This window comes from Rissa tridactyla, chromosome 4, assembly GCF_028500815.1.
Source record: "Rissa tridactyla isolate bRisTri1 chromosome 4, bRisTri1.patW.cur.20221130, whole genome shotgun sequence".
Taxonomy (NCBI): domain Eukaryota; kingdom Metazoa; phylum Chordata; class Aves; order Charadriiformes; family Laridae; genus Rissa; species Rissa tridactyla.
This window is the reverse complement of record NC_071469.1, coordinates 84,003,077-84,027,625: the sequence shown is the minus strand read 5'-3', so window position 1 is coordinate 84,027,625 and position 24,549 is coordinate 84,003,077. Positions and strand designations below refer to the sequence as shown.

At 39.7% G+C, this 24,549-nt stretch overlaps 1 protein-coding gene across 1 annotated transcript; it reads right to left on the bottom strand.

Annotated features, from left to right (window-relative positions):
* Positions 1 to 921: 921 nt before the first annotated feature.
* Positions 922 to 24,549, bottom strand: GPI (glucose-6-phosphate isomerase). The gene is made up of 18 exons (XM_054200555.1): positions 24,360 to 24,549; positions 19,303 to 19,393; positions 18,311 to 18,379; positions 15,342 to 15,461; positions 13,166 to 13,249; positions 12,914 to 13,060; positions 11,068 to 11,139; positions 9,958 to 10,002; positions 9,105 to 9,158; positions 8,132 to 8,192; positions 6,403 to 6,446; positions 6,035 to 6,187; positions 5,565 to 5,694; positions 5,170 to 5,246; positions 3,699 to 3,827; positions 3,106 to 3,181; positions 2,955 to 3,021; positions 922 to 1,365 (listed from the first exon to the last, which is right to left on the bottom strand). The coding sequence occupies exons 1-18, from the start codon at positions 24,476 to 24,478 to the stop codon at positions 1,242 to 1,244; spliced, it is 1,662 nt and encodes a 553-aa protein (XP_054056530.1). The 5' UTR covers positions 24,479 to 24,549; the 3' UTR covers positions 922 to 1,241.

Here is a 24,549-nt window from a genome sequence, read left to right as displayed (position 1 = left end):
CCCTCTAGTGGGTTCTCTTTTCGTGACCATGTTTTACATGGAGAAATTGCTCCACAGAGTTGATCAGAAGCAAAGCATCTTAGCACTATATATATACTTGAGTCTAACGACTCCAATCCATGGAGACAGACAAGCGCTACATGTTTGCGCCATGTCAGTGACATCAAGCTTTTGATCCTGCCCGTGACTGTGCAGCAAACATGCATTGAGAATTACACTCTCAGACTCTGTAGCCACAGTAGCCTTTGTCATGAAGAGATCAGGGTATGAGAACCACAGCGAACATATTTTTCCTTTCAATGCTTGTGTCTTACCTTTATTAAAGGTGTTACAGAACAATAGCAACAGCATGCTAGTCTGCTAGCAGAGAGGGTTAACAGCGGTAGAGAATGAAAGCAGGTAAGCAACTCGTTTACAAGTAGTTAAGTTGTTCTCAATTCATTTTTTTTCTGTTGGAACAGTGATGCCCATTTAAGAAGCATGAGAGAAACTGCCTCTGGAGGAGACCAAAAATACATTTCTTCTGCAAGTGATCCCAAGCTTATGCTTCACAAACTCTTGAAAACTGTTTGGAAAATAAAGATATCCCTGTCACTCCAGCAACTAACTTCCTTTTTGAATAACTGTCCACACAGGGCTTCCATAGCTTATAGACAAATCAAAGAGGTCTTTTGCCAAACATTAGTAAGCTTTCCTTTCCACAGTAGCATTGGAAAAAGCCGTATCTTGCTCAAATGCACCAAACTGTGCAGTCTGAACAATCTACAGCTATAGACTTGATTCTCTGAACACATTCTAGTTTCCAGTTACAGCAGAACCGGTCCAAAGAGGCAGAAGTTCATTTACTTGGCTTCAGAGGGCCTTACAGAGTCAGCAAGGCAAGTATTCCTAGGTCTGCACATTGAAGTTAGAGTGAAGAAGTTTTACTCATCCATCATACCTTTTATTTTCTAATACCAATATGTGATCATCTTTAAGGAAGTCAAGGGATAAGAACTGAGGGACGTACCAGCTGCACTTTACAGATTAACAGCCACAAAAATAGAAAGCAACTATACAATCTCTGGGTTTCACAAAACTAGTTTTCATTTGTAACACTTGACGCAACAAGATTAAATGCAACAAGTGAAGAAGCTACCTCTGTAAAGTGCTACTTTTGTTAGAAGTGGCTAAAAAAGCACAACTACAACAGATCTGGGTATCCGGTGGTTAGATTGTCGATGTCTTCCAAATCTTTCATTTCAGGCTCTGTGTTTTTTGATGAAGCTGATGAGCCCATTTGTTGAGCTGTCATGAGATGTCACTGGAGCATCTGACTCCAGTTCAGGCTCAATTTTCTTGGCAAGTTGTTTTCCAAGCTCGACTCTGCATTTATAAGAACAGGAGAAGAAAGAAGAAAAACGCCATTAGTGCTAACAACTTAAAGTATTTACTATAAGCCATTGATGTTAAAAATAGGTGCCAGTAAAAAGTAAGTTGACAGTGAACACTATGACAAATGTTTTTTCCTTCACAAATTGACAAACTTAATATTATTCAACTCAGTGCCAGCCATGGACAACTGGAGTCCTCACAGCTGTTTAGCTGAACAGACAGCTCTCAAATTACAGAATGTCTAAAGAGAGAAAGTTTTGTTTTAATAATTAAGTAGAGTCTTTTCCCCTTGGTACTCATTTGTGTTACACAGCCTGCGCCAATGCAGAAGGCGTTCAGCCTGCTCCTCATTGCTGTTGAACATGACATCACTCACAACACTTATCTGTAGCACCAAGACAATAAACAACAGTTTGAGTTGCAGGCCTGGAAGCCCTCCCCAACACTACAGCGTGCTATCCAGGAGCTACCACTGCAGACAGGGCAAGAACCTAGGATATTCCAACAGCTGCAAGGAACTAGCCTGGTTCAGCGTCCCCATACTCAATAGTTTTGGATGCCGTTTTAGATTTTGATGTGTTGCAGTAAAAGCCGTACTTACTCCTATCTCACTCCTGATTTCAGAGTTTATAGCAGACATCAGCTTTTATTAGACAGTCTTCCATTTTCAGTTTCTACTACAATATCTTAGTTAAAGAACTTGCTGTGGTAGCACAGTTCTAATAAAACATATTCAGAGACAGAACTACCTTTCAGCCTTTAAGAAGAAAGCTTAGTGTAAACTGCTGTTCAAAACCTGTAGAGCAAACTTTCTCTTCCAAATAACCCCTCACAGCATAGGCAGGTTTCACCTGGAAAAATCTTACTAATTTCCCAATCCCCCTTTCTCCTGCATAAGTCTTCATACAGTATATTGAACAGTTAATATTACTACAGATTAAAAAGAATCTGATTAGCTCCCGATTAAGTCTTCAATTTTTGAAAGCAACAAAGTGACAAACTCCTCATAAAGCTGCTGTCTCTCTCTACATGGTGGGTCTACCATGAATCTTGGTCACAGGCGCAGCTTTGCATGAGACCTTGGGCTCCTATATATGAAGACATCTGCTGAGAATGTTCTCGTATCTCCAATTAGGAAAATTAAGATGTGGTCAGTCTTTTGCTTAATAGATGCCATTCAAATGCCTACTGAATGTTTCCACAGGTAAAATAATTCTCCTTTCACTTCTGTAAGGGAAATTACTTCCCTAATTCTCAGAGCATGTGTTCAGCCTGCTTGACTATTTTACTCATTACTACTGGCTCTTTTCTGCATTCACAGTATTTTATTTTTTTTTTTTTAAATCAGACTAAACAAAGGTCCTTAGCTTAAGTTGTACCCACAACACCATCGTGCATGGCTGAATAAGGATACCTGCTGACTTATCCCCAGAAAATCTGTTTTCATTTAGAACTATCCTGTAATAATTTGCTCTAAGGATAACACCTTTTTTTTCCCCTAATGTCTTTTCTCTAAATCATGACAGATTAAGGAATACCACAGTCAGTAAGTACACAAGAAACAGATCGAGGAGACTTACCCCCACTGGTCATAACTGTTGATATCCCAGACAATTCCTTGAACAAATATCTTGTGCTCATACATGGCTGTAAGCAGAAAAAGAGATTTATCAATAAACTTCATCAGAAAATCTTAACGAACACTCACAGATGAGAGATCTATTTACTTACCAATGATGGCTCCCAGCGTGAATGGGTTGAGTTTTGTAAACATGATGGAATTGGTTGGTCGATTTCCCTCAAAGACCTTTTAAGACAAGAGTTACATTGTTATTTAGTATGTTGCAAAACACACTTGGGTAAACTTGCAGTTTATATTTTCCTTATAACCCACATTGGATTATTTGTATTAGTAGCAAATGCTAAACCCTGAAAGCTTTAAGGTTAACAACTTCAACCACTAAACTGTTATGCTTTATTACAAACACAATGGCAAAATGTGATCTCCAAAGCACCATTACTGGCTATTATGGGCTACCGGAAGAAATAAGACACAAGTCAATATCCCAGGGGCTCATCCTTTCTGAGATGCCTCAGAAGGCTTCCAGATGCACGTGCTTTAGCAAGAGTGCCATTCACGGGCTGCTCCACCAGACCTGACAAGGTAGAACCCGTAACACAACCTTCACAGCAGCCAAGACAGTAGCACTTGGCAGCCAGCGGAGGGCACTGCCCCACTCGCAAACTCCACCGAGCAGTGTCCAACACTGGGCCCTCACCACCGAGCACAGCAGCTAACCAGAGGAGCGCCAACGCCTGGTTACCTTATGGGGAAGGAGCTTCTCCAGAGCATCTCCACTGAGGCCTGCCGCTTGAAGTTCCTTGCGAGCTTCATCAGCAGTCTTTCCCTTCATCAAGGCCTCAGTCTGAGCAAGGAAGTTGGCCAAAAGGATCTAGCAGGTAGAAGTAAAGGCATCGACTCAAGCTACTGTTTTCTTAGCTGGAACAGCGATACCTAGAGTTTTGAATCTAGACCAAGACCTAGGCTAGAGTTACAACTCTTGTTTTTAGCACTATGGCAGTAAAGTCTCCGGTAGGTTTACCTGCATGCCGGCTATTGCTTTTTACCTCAGAGTGACAGAGATTTGATTACTATTTTAATAGCACACATAAACAGAGACAACCAGGACCATTCTGCAGAATCCTGCCCCGGCTGAAGCTGACAGCAAGCCTCCCAGGGAGAGCAGAGGAGCCAGGACTTCCCACCCCCCTTTCACCCAATACAGCCTGTACTTATATCCCATACTACACCATATGCATGGAAAGCCAGGTGCAGAGATTAGTTAGAGGTAAACAGCTAAGCTGTACTTACTCTATATGAAGAAAATCCCCACAGCAAACCATATACCAATCCCTACCAATACAGTAGGAGTTTTTAGTTTCCTGTTCCCTGCCTAATGTTAGCTTGCAAATTCATGTGTGGTTTCCTCCTACCCATTACATTGAAGATAAACTTTGACTATACCTACAGTCAAATGAAACCTTTCCCCCCTTTCTTTTGCAAAGTCATGTTCTAAAACTTTCATCTGTACTTGGTGTTACTTGACAAAAAAATAAAAAAGACTATTACACAATTTAAATAGCACTTGTAAACTGAAATCATGACAAGACTGAAATTTATTGAGTAAACATGCTTTTTTCAGAAGCATGCACTAAGTAGTAGACCTGGACATGTTTCTACCTATGGAACTTAAAAAATTGTTACACACTGTTCACTGAAAATCTTTAGTTGGATGCTACATTAAATTAAAAAAATGGACTGGTTAAAAAAATATCTATGTGCAGAAGGCTACTACCATAGCCATGCTAGTATACTCACTAAATTTTGTCCTAGAGTTTAAGACTTGCAACAGCATCTCTAAGGAAGTTTTCATCAGCTCTGAGAATCTGCTTCTTCCTACTCTGCAAGAATTACACTCCTTCTAATTCCTACAAGGACTTTTGTCTCCAAATACTTAGTTGCTCAACTCTTTCCAGCCTCAGCAGCCCAACAGGCAACACCATTGACCTGCCTCAAGAACCATGGCTGCAATTTCTTCAAGAAGAGAAATACCACTGTATTACATACAATATGTAATTATAATTTAGGTATTTTCAAACCTATTGTGAATGTTCACAGAGCCTATGTGTATAGTTCCCAGAGGGACATCTAGAAATCTCACCCACTGCAATACTGAATAAGCTTCAGCGCCTTCAGACAAGAAAATATGGGTGCCCTACCAAAGAACTTATTACCTTGTGATGCAAGCCATTTCTGATTGGATGCTGGGTCTGCACTGGGATCAGAAAGTCACAGGGAATCATGCGAGTTCCTATAAGAAAAGCCTTATTAATAACCCTGCAACCATAAAGTCTTAGAAAATCTTCAATTCTCACTCCATTTTCAGAGTTACTGGAAGACCCAGCCACTTCAAAAAGCTTTTTTTATTAAGAGCAGAGGGGAGTGACAATACAGCTCAGTAGTTTCAGCTTTAGTTGACCCTGCTTATTGCAGAATTAAAACCTGCAATGTTATGCTAGGTTAGATAAGAACCCAACCTCTAAACCAGTGTCAATTCTGTAGACTCTTGCAGCTTTGTAGCCATTCAGAATTTAGTTCCAAACCAAGGTATTGAACAGTTTCGGTTTACCTTGATGAATGAGCTGGTAAAAAGCATGCTGCCCGTTGGTGCCAGGCTCTCCCCACACAATAGGGCCAGTACTGTAGTCCACACGAGAGCCTTTCTTGGTAATGTATTTGCCATTAGATTCCATATCACCCTAAAATAAGGGAACATCAGCTTTCTTGCAGAACCACACAGTTTCCATACATACTTCAGCTATAATCAGTGCTGCTTGTTTATAGAAATTTCTTAAGTGTCAGGGATGTAGCTGCTTAATTTATGGACATCAAGATAACAAAGGCCTGAGAAAAAATATCTCTAAATTAGCTGAACAAATAAGCTAATATGAATTTTGGCAACAGTCTCTTTAGGTCCTTGATTACATGAATTTAAGTGACTGTAATTTTAACCTAGAAACATGGATTCTGGTTCTAGAAATAGGACGATGCATATATACATATTTGCCTCTTGGAATCTTTACTCTGTCTGAGCCTCACCTGCTGGAAGTAGGCAGCAAAGCGGTGCATGTATTGGTCATAGGGCAGAAGGGCATGGGTTTCACATCCATAGCAGTTTATATACCAGACCCCGAGCATGGCCAACAGAACAGGCACGTTCTTCTCCAATGGGGCAGTATGGAAGTGATTATCCTATGTGACACATAGGAAAAGAATTACACTTCGATAAAGCAATTGTCACCCCTCCCAACTCTTAAGTTGTTTAATTGTTGCTTTGATCCAGGGAGAGTTTCCCAAGCACGGTCATCTTAGAAGCATCGAGAGGACATGGGGAAACCAACCTGCCTTCAGTTATCTTCTAACAACTGGTAAGAGGAGCAAATCTGAAACAGGCATCACATACTCACCATCCAGTGGGCTCCTGCAAGCAGATTCTCAAAGTTGTCAAAACCTAACAACAGAAAAAGTCAGTTCATATTTACTATTAGAACTCAAGCTTCATTTTTCTTGTAGAGACAACCGTAAAACAGTTGAGATTCCTTTTATGCAGCAAAGCTCCCAACTACTAATTGAGTTTAAAGCTGCACTTTGATTTCTAAAATTTGCATCCTGTAAGACAGATATATTTTGTTATGATTAAAGCCTGAACTTCAGAGCAAGCCCAACTTCATACTTTATATGTACAACATACTTCAAAAACTTTTGCCTAAAATCCCCATTCAGGCAGAATGAGCAACTGGAAGGAAAACAGAGGCATTAAAACCAGGCTCTGTATTAAACACTACATAGTTCTCAGCAAGTTTGAACACTTAGTCACTTCACAGCCACAATGGGAGAGATATTCCAAAAAAACAGGGCAAGGCTACCACAGCAGGGATTTCTGTGTTGGTCCAAGGAAAAACAACTGTAATAAGATCTTTTCAAATAAAAAGGTTTCCCTCCCTTCCCTGTTCTCTTCACAATTCACCTGATTTTTTTTTTGCTCTATAATTAGAGTATTCAAATCACCATTAATTTTCACTAATGAGTAGTTTAACTAATACCATCATTTACTGCAAAGCCAGAAATCCCAATTCTTATACAGAAAAGTGGAGGTGAAGTGTTTGGCAATCAAAGCAGCAGCTCTACCTATGGTCAGAAGCCAACTTTGGGAGACGAAGGACACAAAGGCAAGAAGTGCAGACAGACTGGCACGTCAACAGTCAGCACCAAATCTGTCTGACAGCAGAGATGAACAGTTTATTGCAGACAAAACAGTAAGTGCCTGACTGAAGTTTATTTTGCTGTTCACATAAGTTTTCCTACACATGACAACTTCTATTCATATCATTCCAAAAACACCAAAACCAATGTTTTTCCAACCTCAGACTAAGGGAATTCTAGCTTTTATTTAGAAAAATAAATGACATTATGGTTTCAGACTTTAAATATCCAAAAGAGGTGATGAGGGAACAACTGCAAGTCTGATGAACAGCCTGCTCACCAGGAAACAGCAGTTCTTAGAGCTCTTTCACATTCATTGTGTATTTGAGATCTGCGTATCAGAAATGCCAATGCTACCCCATAAAAACACAAGCAGGTGGGGATCAATTTAGAGGATCTATGGTTGCTCCCCAGTCAAGTACAGATAGAAACAGCATTCCTGTATCATTGGGCCCTATAGCCTAGGAGAACAAGTACTGGGGGCAAAAGGAAGTAATGGGAGAAGGGGATAGTTAACGATGCTAAATAGAGCTCATATACAGAACTGGAGACATAGGATTTTGATGTTTAGTGTGTATGTACTCACAGAAACTAAATACCCTACTCTTAAACGGTTTAAGAATGTCAGATGCAAGGTCTAATTTTCAAGACTGACATGGCTTTATATAAATCAGGCACTTTTGGCTATGCAAGTGACTAAATAGAGGCAATTTGACTATTGTACCTAAGTATGGGTAAATTCCCAAACTGCATTTACAGTACTAATATCTCAACACTTCCATTGCATTAAAGATTGTTTTTTAGCACTAACATGCAACTACTCAGAGCAGGCTGGGTAAAATAATATTTGCCCCAAAACTGATCCACAATCTGCTATTGTTAATGCATTCCACAGATTAATTCTTGGCATTGTTGTATCAGAGTTATACCTACCAATATGCAGGGCAATGGAGAGACCAATGGCGGACCACAAAGAGTAGCGGCCACCAACCCACTGAAAATAAGAGATTGGTTTAGACAGGAGAAGTGAAAGGCTTTTAAATTCAAACTTGTTCAAATTATTAGAAAATATCAGCTTGTGTTTACACTATTTTCAGAAAAATCAGTATTTTTTCAAGGGAAACACCTTACAGTAGTCCCCTAATGAATCCTTAAGTATGCATTTTTTGATACTTCAAAGTTATCCCACTTGTCTGATTTATATAACATCTGTTGAAGTAGATCCTTGATTCCAGTTCACTTACAATTACTAATTTGCAGCTTATATTAACCACTTTCCTAATATCACTCCTCTATACGTAAAGCCTGCTTCAGCAACTCTACAACACTATCTAGGGAAAGGTAATGCTCTAGGTAATTTCTAAACAGCAGCTTTAGAACCTAGTTTTTCAGGCCCACAGTCAGAAACAGGTTGGTTTACATCTCATTGATTAAGTGTAAGGGCCAAGACTAAAGGCAGTATACTTAAAATATGCATCTGCTACAAAATATCAATTTGGGCTCCCGTTTCTGATGTTTGACCTTTACAGGCCTAGATTATATACAGTTAGACCCCAACAGTGAAATGTCACAGCTTATAATAACTACTTACACAGAGGAATAAGCTAAGGCTTGTATCTCCTGTTACCCAACAGCTGATGAGACAGCCAAGAATACAGAATGCTCCTATTCAGACCTTTGACTGCAGGATTTTAACGGAATGGCCAAGAGACAAGAATGTTTTGCTTTCCTGACATGTTCTCAATTTGCCTTTCATTACAAGTTTTTAGATGTCTCACTACAGAGAACATAACTACTATAATTTAAGTATTTTGGCAGCTCTGTGACATCTAGTTCACATTTTCTGAAGCAAGTTAGATAATTCTAACAGTTAACATTTACCACATAACATTAGACATTTACTTACATCCCAAAACTCAAACATGTTCTCTGGGTCAATTCCAAAGTCTTTAACTTTAGGCTAGAATAAAAAAAAAAGCATGTAAGAACACCATAAGTAAAACGAACATTCTCAAAAATCTTTGTGTCTAGCAAATACAAGTTTGGTACCTATTAAATACCCAATTCCCCAACTACATGCATCCATCAGAAAAAAGTACACCTTCATTCCCAGAGATCACTATCGCTACTCAGTAGTCTCAAATAAAATCAGTGACATACACTCATTTTCTGGTCAATCTAAGTGGCAATAGAGTTAGGAGTTGGACTGACATTCAGTTCACACTTAACAGAAACAGAATGGATGAAAGGAATTTTACACCACAGTACCCAACAGCCTCTCAATTATTGCAGAGACTTTTTCTAATTGCTATTGGTCTTTCTACTTCATACTTTTGCATGAAACACCACTCAGGATACATTATGCTCACCATAGGCTACAGATTATTCACACAAACTATCTGCATCACTTAGCACTTACTTGAGTCTCAGAGAGTAATATTTATTTACATAACTGCATTCACACACGCTTAAGCAGTTACAGGTAACACTCACTGATAACAGAACAGTCATTTCAGGAGTAAGAAAACTTGATTTCCAACTTAAAGCTCTAGCAGAAAAAGCACAAATCTATAATGAAGGTCCAATCTTACTACAGTTCATCACTCTAGAAGTGATTCAGTAGAAAAAAAATATGCTTCCTTTCAAGATGAAGGCTAACTATTGGTATTCAAGTAGCAGTGCCTTAAAAGACAGGCTTCCTTATATGATTTTAAAATGAGGACAAAATCAGGAAAATAAAATAGATTTGTTATACTTACGCCATTGGTAGATAAGGCAACAAAATGCTTGGCCACAGCTGAAGGCTTAATAAAAATAAACAGATTGTTAGATCTAGAATGCCAATTATTTTGATTTCTGGTCATAAAGCTGATCTGCTACCATTTACATTTAAACAAAATACTGTTGACTATCAGCAGAGATTTTTGCATTGTCAACTTGAAGTCATCTTATGCACATTCAGTGTGGGATTTGGCAGCATGCCTGCCTGAAGATAATGTTCTGATAATATTCTTGTGAAGCCCTCTGGAAGCAGTCACTTGCTTAGAGCAGCACACGAGTTCCTTAAGAGTACGTTATCAGTTTGGAACGCCACTACCACTGCTTTGGAGCAGATGGAGTTTGCTGTACATGCGCTACCCTTCTGGCAAGGGTCAAAAAAAAAATCAAGACAATTCAAAGTACTTATTAATCTCAAGCTTCAGATTTAGACTTTGGTCTTTCAGGAAATGTTCTGGTGAATAAAGATGAGTCATCTGCAACAGCAGCGTAACAAGGAATTTCAAAGCCTAGCTTCCAAACTAAGTACAACTACCCTGACTGGAACAGGTTAAAGACCGTCTTAATTACCTGAGTAGGCAGTACCTGCTTCTTTCTTTTAAAGGTTAGAAATAGGAGAGAATGAGCCAAATACAAGGTTTCTATTCATAGCACAGCCATCTGCCATAGAAATGTCAGTATATCACTACAACCATAGCTTCACTTCTAGTTTTTAAAGATTTGCCAAGAATTGGAAGGTAATGCCACATAGACACCATACTCTTGGATTTCCCCTATCAGTTGTCCCACCAAATTATTAGCCAGCTCTAATGCAAATACTACACTCTTATTTAGCAGGCAGGATTTAGGGGAACAATGTACAACCACCACTTATAATGAAAAACTGGCGGTTTTGTCACTTTGATCAGATATAACAGCCTGTTACTAAGCATGAAGCACTCAAATGTTGTATGTACAGCATTTGCTGAGCTCTACAGCTCACATTTGGGCAGCTACTGGCTCTGCTCCAAAGCACGCAGGCTGACCACAGAGAAACTGCACAATGAAAAGCTGTTGCGTTCTCTTACGAGGCCTAAACATATTAGACTTACATCATTAGCAGCACGCAAGAACCACTCTTTGGCCGTTTCTGCATTGGTGATAGTTTCTTGGGTGGTGAAAGTCTGCACATTGGAAAACAAGAAAGTATGTAAAACACTGTACTTAAACAAGTTCAGGCTGCTAAAACATATGTTCCAAATAATCAGAGCAGAGTGATTCTAGATGTTCATAATACAGCTGCTGCCAGATTTCAGAAAAAAGCAAGCTTATCAACCCAGTAAGGACTAGTATGCTAGTTTAGATAGGTAAATCTAGCAATATCTCTGGAATGTGAATAATTATTCCCCATTTCCTACCTTCCCTCGCCCAAACTGTTATGCAAAACCTTGAGACTAACGTTTTCTACTTTAGTCTTTGACTAAATATGAAGTTTTATCATTCAACTAAAACGGAACTAATTGAGCATCAAAACAGAACAACCTAGCTGGATTGTCCTCTTGTTCTTTAATTCCTACTCTTCATGCAGGAACACGCATTTCTGCTAAGAGTCTTGCCATAATTTTGTTTTGCTGATTAGAGGAAAACATTTTCCTGCTTCATGAAGTGTGCACAGAAGTTCAGTCATGCAGTTTTGCAAGTATCTACAACCATTCTGATTTACTCAACCATCAAAATTTAGCTTTAAGGTTGAACACTAGATTCAACCTACTCTCATCCATCTCCCAAAATATTTTATTATGAAACACAAGCCTGTTATGGAAAACAAAAAAATGCCATTCATCCTCTTCCAAATATATCCAATTATTTAACTACAGTCTGGCAAACAGAAACTGAAGTCTTACTCTTTCAATTTCAAGGCAGTCTTCTAAGCCTTTGAACCGTGATCCTTGAACTCAATTATCAAAGTGACCATTAGTATTACTTTGTGAAGTTTCCTTATTATTCCATAAGTTGTTGCTCAGCTGCAGTATTGCCAAGATAAGTAATGAGCAGCACTGCAGACCATGGCCAGCGTTACACCCATGTTCATTTGTTGAAGATTCTTTCTTCAACAGCAGAAAGGTTCTACTGTGCTTTACAAATGAAGGTGACCCAAATTGCATAAGTATGAAGCTTGTCTTCATCAGTTTCCTCTGCTAAGACAGAAGCATTCCTCAAAGGCAGATGACAGCCAGCAATTATGTTTACAGAATAAGCTATTAGCAAGGCAAGACTTAAAGAGGCAGCTAGTAAGCCTGTATTCAGAAATAAGTGTCATCTTATAAACTACCAGCAGACTATCTTCACCTCTTTATAAGTAAAGAAGCTTAGCATTTACAGTGCTCAAGGAACCCAGCTTTGAAGTTATTTAGGTGAAGACATTTTGATAATACCCTAAAACAGAATGAAGATCCCGAACTACATACAATTCATTTATGCAAAACATAAACTCAAAAAAACCCCACTGTTAACAAGTAACACTGTACCTAAGATAAATGACCAAGAGTAACCTTAAATAAAAGTAAGGAATGAGGCAACAAGATCTTAAATTTCAAAGAAATACCCACATAGGATCCTACGTTCCAACCACAGAGAAGTACAATGAATGAAATAAACTTTTGTGAATAAAGCTTAAACTTGTGTTGACTGAGAAATACATCCTAAACAACATGAAATTGCTTATGTGTCTTACTTGTTTAGGCCAAGTCGTTTTCAGCACTTGACTTCTAGATCCTCAAGTATTTCAGTAGCAACACAACCTTATACTGTAAGTTTAGGATGAATCACAACAGGCCTGTATAGAAATAGTCCACACTAGAAGTCCCTGATCTAGATCCTCCTGCGGACAGATCTCTATTCTGACTGAATCCTTTACCATTAGAGACAGTCACAGCACAGTGCTTGTATTAGACATACCTTTGATGCAATGATGAAGAGCGTAGTGTCTGGTTTAAGCTCAGCCAGGGTTTTGGCTATGTGAGTACCATCAATGTTGGATACAAACCAAACACGAGGGCCTCCCTTGGAATATGGTTTCAGGGCTTCAGTTACCATCAGAGGGCCCTAGACAGAAGCAACAATTAGATTTTATCTTCACCACAAGCATGCACACACACAAAAAGATGTGGAAGATATAGATAGTTATATATATATGTGTCAGAAACTTACCAAGTCAGAGCCACCAATCCCAATATTGACCACATCAGTGATTGCCTTTCCAGTGTAGCCTTTCCATTCACCGCTACGGACTCTCTGTGGCAAAAAAAAAAAACACCCCACCATTGCAATGACTATTTTATACTTGCACTAGAGTGAGTGATATAACACTGGGAATAGGCTGTGTTTTCAGGATTGTTGTAGGAAGACCCTGAGGAAACAACTTTCAAGCTTCTAGACTTTAAAGCCTACACTCACGTTCTTAGCTAGACATTTGGTTATGTCTAAGATGACACCTCATTAAGTGTTAAAAGCCTAACACACATATTTAAAAAACACACTGCAAGATCAAACTCTCCTCTGCGGACTGCTACAGCGTTTATAACAGAGTGTTGGCAAAGGCAAGAGAAATCAAGGTAAAAGTTGAAGTCTTGCGCATTAAACTAGTTGCAACAAATATTTGAACCTGAAGGTGTTCTTTAAGTGTCTTTAATTAGAAGCAACTTCGCTAACTAAACTGCAAGGACATTAAAATATGAATAAAGCCACAGAGATAGAGATTTATTGGCAAACCAAATATTCAAAAAGCTTTTCTATTGCATGTATGTTTTGCATTAAGATTTATTTCTGGGCATCACCTTAACAGCACATAGTACAGGTTTCTGCTCTATAATTGCTGTTTTAAACAGTTACTGAGAGTTCTGACAGAGAAAGTTACAATCACTAAGTAATAGCAAAACACTGCATTGAGTTTTGTCCATCATGTACCACCTATGCATTAGATTTGTTCCAATCACAAAAGGAATCTTTCCAGTATCATGCACACTTCTACATACATTCCCCAATTCTAAAGCAATTTTTCCAGAAATCACCTGGTTATGCTGATAGTTGCTCTTCTTCCCTGCAGCTGTATAAGTTATTTTTTTGTTTGGAAAACAAAAAGCTTTCATTTTTAGTATACACCATTCCTGTCGCCTGTAGACGATGGTGCCATAGTTTTTAAATCCCATCTGCTTAAGTGAGTTAACTAAAGCAAGCATCTTTGTTAATCTTTCCAAAGGAACTGCTTAACATGATTTTTACTTTGCAGAAAAGACATCTGCATGGAAAGTGATGTTCACAGGGTCTGGTGATTGAAACCATCTACCAATAAAGAGGGTGGCACCGCTGAAAACTCTTGTTTTGCGCTACCAAAATCTCAACCAGTAGATTGAGACTCAAAAACTCTACAGTGGAAAACAGGCCATTGAGTTTCTGCGGCCACTCAATTCTTGCACTATCTGAAGAAACTACCAAATTCAGACCAGTTAGTGTCAGTTATTGTGGGTTTGGCATTCATCCATTAGGAACTGGACATCATCCAGGCTCATTTTGCATAGGTTAACAATGAGTTGGCAGTGACACTGGCCACTACCACCTGGTTAAGACAATAGTAAGCAAGCAGGTCCAGTTCCTTGCAGCCGTGTTTAAAATGCACTGAAACTATTAGTTGAGCTTTTATTGATTAGTTTTATCAAACAAGTTTGACTTTGTTAGAGTGCTCTATGAAGTTCTTCAGAGCATTTCCTCAACCAATCTGACAGATGCCTACATTTTAAAGATGTACAGAATAAAAGAACAATTATATTTGAAGATAACAGCTGCTCTATTAACTAGGGAACAACAACAACAAAAACTTTCATGCTGCTAAAGCTACAAACAATAGAATCATGAAGTTTTTCTGGCTTTAGGTCAGATTCCTTTAAGAAACTATTTAACTAGAGCATAATCAAATTGCAAGTGAGCTGGGAGGTTCTACCTCTCTCCTGACTTTACAAAAATTTTAAGAAGCAGTTTCTACTTGATAGAGTCGAGTAGTTAAAAAATTAGCAAGAAGAAATAAGGCAATATTTTAGTGACACTTAATGATGTATGAGTCTTCTGAAATAAATGCAAGACTACTGCTAAAAGAATAAGATCTAGAGAGCTTATTAAAGAAAAAATAACAATTAGAAGCAGAGAGAAAAGTGAATCGTGCTAAAAAACCAGCTCCAACTGCATGCTTGAGCCAGAAATATTATAAGCCTCAAACAAGGGCACAATAATTCATGTGAACCAGCCTACAAACAATGCTTCACAATACACACATAAGAACCTAGTTAGGTATAGAACAAATATATGAAAAATAAGCTAAGGTGATACTCTATACCTGGCAGAAGTGTTTCATTTTGTCCAACACTTTGTTCACTTCTGGAACAACATCCTTCCCATCTACAAGTATTGGTGTATTGGAACGATTTCTCAGAGCAATATGAAGCACAGCTCGGTTCTGAAACAAGAAGGGAAAAACTCATGAAGCTATTTCCAAACTATACTGAGGGACCACAGGTGCCTCATCCAGAAGGTAGTATAATCTTCAAACTTTAAAATCCTTTACATTAACTGGAATTAGTAGAGCAGTAGTGCGTGTATGTGTATACACACTCACCACCAGCTATCTAAATCACCCTCTCGCTTCACAGAATCAGTGCAGAGGGCTTACAAAAGCATATCATATGCTAAATAAACCAATAGCTTATTTGTTTACTTTGAAAAGAAAGCTCAAAATCCCTTGAAAGGCATTTAACGATTGAGGTTCAGAATTCAGCAATATTCAGTAGTCAGTGATCTTAGTCATTTTGGCATGCTTCAGGTATACAAGGATGTTGTTTCCTATTAATGACGATACTGAAAAAAAAAAATCAATCATAACAAGCAGCCAAAGTTATTTTCTCAATTACCTTGCGTAGTCCACTTCATATAGGAAGAGACAAATATGCATTGAAACATTTGACTAAAAGGAATACAATAGCTGCATTATTCTATCCACTGCTCACAATTAAACACTCCCTGAATACTTGCACACCACAAGAGTAGGTAGTAGGTGTGTTATGAGAAAAAATCTGTTAGCATACACCATGTTATACTAATTCTCCAGTTATACAGAAGTCAAAGCACTGAAATCTGGCCTCTGATTCACCTGTTCAGGAACTTAACAGCTTTAATCTAGAATGAAGGAGTTAGCCAATACTAATGAACAAATTAAAAAATTAGTCTGCCCTACCTCATTGTTCCTTGCTACAATGAGAGGCATTGTGAGACAAAGACAACACAGACAATATGAACTGCCAAGTCATGATTTAAATACCAAATGCTAATTCAAAAATCATTGAGTTTGCGGTTACTGACTTGGAATATGAAAAAGCTCTTTAAATTTGGGATGAACAAGGGCAATTTTTTTTTGCAGCACTCAGCCATGGAATAGTATTATTTGGTAAATACTGCTCACTACCAGACTTGAAAGAAGCTTTGTCTTGATCAAGACAAGCAGTCACGTTTGACCTGATGCCCACTGTTAAATAGAATTATTTTTCTATTGGGTGGGCTATGACGACCATCCCCATAACAAGTGGTCAGAGATCAGTTACCTTGTAATGCACTGTCTTTGTGCCATGTCAAGCTGCAAGTTTTAACTCATCTGGGACAAACACCTGGCAATGACATGCTTGGGCGCATTAGAAAGAACTTCCACATAAGCACACACCATGCAGCCAATGCCTGCAGCACCAAATACAGACAAGTCTTAAATACTTTAGACAAATAGCTTAAAAGTGTTCTAAATCAGAACAAGAGTAGCAGACAAGTTAGTTCTTGCTATTAAGCAGCTCCCTTCTGTCTTATTGCGTTAGGTTTATTCAGTCATGCTGTTTGACAGCATCCTGTTTTTAAGGTCTCATGACAATTTCACATTGTCCACATGCTCATATTCCAGAGTCAAACCAACTTGATATGATATTCTACACAAACAGAAGAAATTAAATAAACTAAATCTAATGCCATGTTAACTTCTGATTGTAAATTAGAAAATCTGATAATAAGAAAGATGTTTCTAGACTCATCATGCAGGTAATTGCTACATAAAGTTGCCATACCAAGACAGTAGCTAAATAGGGAGCCAAACACATCACAGTTTAGTATTGTATTTAAGTGCTTCCTGTGAAAATTGCATCCTTCTGAGAAGGCTTCAGCTGCTACGTTTGCTCTCCTGTAGACAATGAAGAGTAATACGTTCCATAATAATACAGTCAGAGATGGGCTAACCCCATAACAATTTGAGTTACATGAGGCTAGTGAGAGGCAATATCTGAGAAACCAATCCTCCAGGCAGATTTAAGTCTCATCACTCTCTTTTCCTGCTTCTTTTTTCACTAGCTAGAATTACATCTGTGAATTGAAGGCATGGAAGAGGAACCATTTCTCCAAGTGAAGCTTTATCTCTTTCTGTCTCTGGATTTTTACAAATATGTAGCATTCACAAACAATACAACGTCCAACTGCTGAGTTATTTTAAGCAAAGAGCTTGTGCAACAGCTAAATTAGTCAATAACCGAGTCAAAGGAAATACTGATTTCTGTGAATTTACCTCAAACGTACTAAACAGCCTTTAATATTTAAGGCAGACTAATAAATCATGCTATACTGTTGAGTTTCCAGTTTTCATCCTATTTTTAATTTCAGGAAAAAGGTACCATTGGTTTTATGTATGTTTTAGTGAAGATTTAACCACAATTACAACCTTCAGACCTATAAAAAGAGGAAGATACTCATCCTCTTACTGAAAGGGGTGGCTAATTTCCCAAGATCGTTTATAGTCTGTACTGGTAAATGTACCCAGAGATACGTAGCATCAGCAATCCAAAGCATAAGGTCTTACACAATCCTCACTAAAACTTTGCGGGCAGTTTACTAAGCTTTACGAACACTGACATGAGGCAAAAGCATGTAAGGGATACCTGGAATGCAACACTCTGCTCCATGCCCTTTCCAAGATCTAACTCATCTTCCTCTCTACAAAAGGAGGAAGAGAAGACAAGAAAAAAAAAATGCAGCACCAAATCTCAAAAAAAAAATGCATGCTGAAGGGAGGATTGAATAGCTTTATTCACACACATTTTCTTACATCTTTTTGTCAGAGCTGTAAAAATTTCTCACGTAAGTAGCAAGACAAACATTACAACCACTCAGCATTTCAGAGTAGTGACTAGAGTAAGTTTTTTCAAGACTTCTCTTACACAGCATGAGCATCCATAATATATAGGCATAACTGAGGGTGAGAACCATGGACAGAAATAGCCTTACCTCAGTGAAGTTGATCTTCTCTCCACTGAACATGCGCTCTCTGGCACTTTCCACACCCCTTGACTTTGCCTGAGAAATGTAAAAATAGATTCCTCTTAAAAATAGTAAGAAGTCAACATGCACTACAAAGGGCGGCTACAGTAAAGAATGTAGCTTTACTGTACCACGTAAGACAGTGAAGCAAAAATTATGATATTAAAGACCCACTAGATCCTACCTTAAAAATCAATTATTTTATTTTAAAGCAAGTATTTTTATGCATGCTGTTTATTTCCTTAAAAGGTTACAGTAACATATGCTGAATGACCAAGATGCAATGAATCCACCTTAATTGCTCAGTTTCATCTTGTCACACTGCTACAGGATTCATTAGTGATTCTTTGTACCAGCTTAGAATTTCTTTTTTAAAAATGAAGAGTAGCAAAATTACTTTTGCTATGGCTATTTTCGCTAGTTCTTCCCTTTCTAAAAGTCTGTGTCCTATCTGGTCTAAGCCTTTGGATGGACCAATAGTTAAGGAAGGGTTATAAATATAGGCACCATGCTAAATTGAAGTTAATGACACAAACTTCTTTCTTGAAATGCATCCAATTGCAAATGAATCTCAAAATTGAGATTGCATGACCTATGAAGTAGCATTTCAATTGCACATATAGGAGACATCACCTTCTCTTACAACTGTATATGGATCTCTTATTTTACTGTAGACCTCAATAACAGCGCCATATGCCAGCTGGTCTGTTACAGACAAAAATCCTTCCGGTGAGCACAAGAAGCAGATCTGTGCATTGAAAACTGGCCTTGTACCTTGGGACTAAAGGACAGTGCAAGACTTCAAACAGTGCCAAGATTTGTAAACAGATACCTTTTAACTTTGACAGCCTCTCAAATTTAGAGCTAAATGCATAAAAACAATGCTAGAATAATCAGTTCCAGGTAAAAGTTAACTTTAAAAAAAACCTATTTATTAATTCAACATTTTAAAGAATTACCAGTTCCATCAGCATTTTCATCACTTCTTCTGTAACAAGGTTCTTCGAATAATCCAGTAAGATATCCCCATGATCAGTATTCAGAGTCAAGCTGCCAAAACAAACAGGTCATTTAATCACACATTCCTGAAGAGACTGTTTTAAAGAAGACAATGATAACTCCTCTACAGATTACAAAATAATTGTGAACGTAATTATACCAAGTTAGTAAAGATTAACTGAGGGACCAATTTGCCCCACAAGTTTCCTAAAATGACTTACTAGTGTGTTTTAATTTAAGAGCATGGTTTTCAACAAGGTAAATTATAGTTTCCATTTTCTGCTTGTGAAAGTCCAAATACAATGAAGTACATTTAATGCACAGTTGGACAATCACATTCTGTTTTCATGGAGCCACTAGCATTCTCTAGCAATTATTAGCTTTTTCCTAATGTATCACAGGTAAAAAGCTTGCCACATTCTTTTGCTACTAAAAAATTAAACTGTCTACCCACAGGTCCTTTCAACAAATATACTCATGCTTTTATATGGAGACCTTAATAAGCCAAATTTAAAATCTGTACAACTTCATGTACAGAAACATTCTGTCAACTACTAAGCAGAATTAAATCTCATTTGTGCATGATGTAGTCTCACCGTCCTCACTGACTCAGTGGAAGTCTCCAAATTATTTAACTAATCCTCCTCTGAAAGGTACAGCCTACCACTTCAGAATACAAGCACTTTAAGGTTTACATGCGAGATGAAACACAGAAATCATAGTCTAATAGAAATCAAGTGAGTCCCTTCGTATTTACCAGCCTTGTATCTATGTGAGAAGTTATACAGTCCCCCTAGTCCTTTACAGCACAGTTTTCTACCCATTTCTTCTTTGCACTAATTTACAGCCAAATATACACATTTACTCTAAACTGAAGAATCAAAGTTCTGTAAGTAATTCAGTAGGCCTTCTATAAAAGCACAGCCAGCCATTTATCTCTTACTCCCACTTTTGCTCCACATGCACAAGCCACGGGAAATTGCATGCATGTAAATTCTCAATGTTTCCGCATTGTTCATTATCTCCCCTGCTTTTTCTTTCCCAATATTTGAGCACAGAAATATGCACTGTTATCTTAGTGACCACGTAATGCCAGAGACTTTGCAGGAACAAACCATGGCATAATTGGTAATCCAAACAGACATGATAGGACAGAGCAGGCAAGATTCTGCAAAGCAAGAACAGAGCTGAACTTGCAGTAACAGTAATAATCAGCAAGGCCTAGAAACTTCGGTGGTCTCATTAACTTGAAGAAACACATAGTAACATGTGCTTTTTCTGGTCTTAAAATACAAGAGACACTAAATAAGGAAAGGAAGGTGTCTTCAAGCACAATCTTAGAAGAGTGTTTCTTTTATAGGTGAGAACACAAGGCAAGTAAGGAAAACCAGCATCAATACCGTTAATCACCCTGCTCTTCAGTGGGCTGCAAAGAGTAATCCTGAAACCTTGACCACCCAGCACCAGGATACCTGAAATATGGCTGGCTAAGGGAGGGATTGTTAGCTCTCACCTGCCAAATGTGCTGTTTATCAATACAGTACAGAAGAAAAAGAACAAATCCTGCAAGTCCTTCTATTTGAGATTTGATGCAATTTATTTAAAGATCTGAACACGTTTTACGAATGATACAGCAAGACCATTAGTACACTAACACTTCAACTGTTTAGAGCAGTAGAACTCTTAAGTCTCATACTAGTTTAATACACAAAGATAGTCTTTCCCAGTGTTCTACTCCATAAACAGGAAATCCTTACAATCTTTTCTTGGTATTTACCTGACATATGGCTTACTTGTACATTTCATTGTTATTTTACTTATATGAATAAACATCCATCTCACTAGACCTAGACAACCAAGTACACCATGAAATTCTGGCTGGATTCAAATCACTGCTCATTTGAGGAAACTGCAGGAAGATGGCATCCCGAGACATTTCATGCAAAAAAGCAAGCAATGGCTAACAGATCTAACTTACACACACACAAGATGGAACGCGCAGCATGCAATGGAATCTCATCCTAAACCCTCACACCAAGGGATCCACCCCTTATTTAAACAGAAACCCAAACCCCTGCAGAGCACTTGCATTCTGCTACACTACCCATTCTGCAATGCAGCAGCTAATGGTAGCGCTACCCAGGTGGAACAAGAGACTTGTCACGTAAGCCACATCCACATTTCAGTGATGCAGCCCTTTATCGGCAGGTCACCTGCAGCATCTCAGAATGATTTTACCTCCCATTAAACACAAACTAAAGCAGCTGTATGCAACCCCTAAATGGATTAGACATGGATTCCCTGGTGGTATGTTTTCCATTTAGATTGGAGGCTCTTTCTGATCCTTCATAATGGACAAGCCAGCTAGCAGGAGTGTAATACCAGGGCTTTATATCTTGCACCAGCTATTTGCATCAAGAGTACCTTAATCTGCATCCAGGCATCAATTATCTGCTGAGTTTTACAATGGCTGCATCGTATCAGTTCTAACCCCTTCAAAACTAGTGGAGTGTTTCTAGTGAACAAGCCATGTTGTTAAGACCCACTGTTCCTACCAGACCTTACATTTGGGCAGCAAAGAAAGCCAAAGCATACCCTCCAGGTCTGACTACACTCCCCATCAGGAAAAAGGAATAATCAAGTTCTGAGGAAGAAAAAAAGGACAAAATGAAAAAAGGATCTTCTATCTATACTCTGTAGGACACAGTGAGTGTAAGGATCTCATAATAACATTAACAAGATATTTGTGCTCAGTGATAAAAATATTCAGACTAAAAATTGTTCAGACCAGTCTGAAATTTCTCCAGAACCAGTACTGGGAAGCACTTTTATGTGGGTATAGGTTTCTCTTTTCCTTCTGAAGGAAGGGAGACAGTCAATGATTCTATGATAATACCTAGCAGAACTTAGTGAAAGGTATTCATAAAGATTAATTTCACATGAGGAGAGAGGCGAAAATTACAGAGGACCTTGTGGCCAAGCCTCCAGACTGCTTAGGCTTCCAACACACATTAACTACCATCATCCTGCTGATCTGGCTGACAAAGTGGCAATCAGCGAGAAGTACACAAGCAGATCCATCAAACTAACCCCAGCTGCCATTTCTGTAGTTGTACTTTGCTATGAGAAAGTTCTCCTGGTGGTCCAGAATGTGTAGGTTTATCAGGAAACAGGACTGAAATCATGAAAAGAAAGGATTAAGATAGATTAAGTAAATTTCAAACATTTTGACTTTTTACTATCCTTATGGGCAGCACAAAAGGACATTAAGTTGGGCAGCTATTTGAAATAGATAACCTTGGTAAAAAAATGTTTCACAAAAAAGTCAGATAAACACGTTCTAGGAGACACACTGATTTCTTTCAGCATGGAGAAAACGTGTTAGAGATGAGCATGTGTGCCTGAAAGGACAGTTGTCAAATATCTTCTCCTTGGTTAACTGTACACTGTGACAGTTTAACACTCAAAAAGAGTCTAAATATATTACACATTCACAAGAGCAATTAAATACAAACTATCTGAGACTGAGAGTATATTTTATGGTTAAAGTAGCTTAGTTAATATGAAAGTGACGGCCAATGAGATTAAGATGCAGTGCTATCCTCAATAGGAGTACTTGCTCAAACCATTGAGGAAGGAGCCTTGAAAGAAACTTCTTGATGATACCTTTTGATTTATTTAGCTAGCTTGTCTCAGCTCTCTTTTGTTCCAAGGATGTTACCAAATTCAGTCTCTTGGGATATACTGGAGATAAGGAAAATTTGCAACCAGAACTAGCTCTATAAGAGAAGAGCTAGTAGATTCGTATAAGGTAATATTAATAAAGATCTTAACAGCATAAAGAGTTAGAAGAGCCACATAAAGTCCATACTCTAAAAATTCAGCATACCTTTTCAATCCTTTCAAATGACATTTTAGCTCTTGTATACTGGTATGCAGGACTTCATATGTGATGTTTAATTACAATTTAAGAAGCAGCTAATGAGCTCGAGAGGAAAGAGAAGTCGCTTTACCTAGGTTACTAATGGAAAGTTTCATACATGCAACAAGTCACCTCAACACTGGAGAGCAGCAGCCCACTGTACCTGTATTACCCAGGCTTGCTTTAAAACTCACGTCAGGGATGCATTAAATAGCATTAGGCTTATCAAATTGCTGTTGCAGTCCAACACCGTAACCACACACGCTTCTCAGCACAGCCTGCAGTGCACAGACAGTGCGAGTCCCGCTTTACAGGATCAAACCGCTGAACACTACTACATCGCTTCCACGTCTTACTTCCTCCTCTAGCAAAACCGCTGCCATGCACGCTCCGTAACGCTAGCAGCATGAGGCGAGGGAGGGATAAACCTGCCAGACACCCCCGGCCCCCGTGTGGTGCAGGGGGAGGCACGCCCGCGCTGCTGACAGGCGGGGGCACAGGCGGATGGACGGCTGCTGGCGATCCTATCGCGGGGCTTATCGTGACTAAGCACGGCGGGTGTGAGAGGCGCGGGACCCACAATGCCGCTGTGCGAGCCGCAGCCCGGCGCTGTGCTTCCCGGCACGTACCCTGCTGCAAGGATGAGTCAAGGACGAGCGGGCAGGGCCGCCCTCAGCGGGGGCTGCCGGGGCGAGCCCCTCCGACCAGGGCTACCCCCGCCCGACCGGGGCCTGTACCCCGCCGGACCCCCGCCGGCCTCCCCCTGCCCCCACACAGGCCAGCGAGACGGGGGCGAGCCCAGCAGCGTGCGCGGTGCTCTCCCCCGCCGGGCCCCGCTGCCATCCCGGCCCCGCGCCGGCGGGAGGGAGCGGAAAATGCCGGGGCTCCGCACTCTGAGGGCGCATCCCGCCAGCCCGCCCGCGGCGAGGCCCACCTGAGGGAGGGGGGTGGGGGGGCACCCCGCACCGCCCCGGGCCCCGCACACGGAAGCGCCCGTGAGGGCCCGTCGGGCCGCGGCGGTGGCTGGGGCGGGCGGGGGCGGCTGCTGCGCAGCTCGGCCGCGGGGAAAGGCGGGCGGGGGCCGCCCAGCCTCACCTGAACTTCTGGAAGCGATCCTTGTCGGCCTCAAAGAGCTGCCGCAGAACCAGCTTGGAGGCGTTCGCCTTGTGCCACTCCACCAGCTTCTTGAAATGAGGGTCGCCGGAGAGCGCCATGTTAGCGGGCAGGGAGCGCTGAGACGGATGCGGTCTAAAGCGCGGAAGCGAGCACAGCTGCCGCCGCCGCC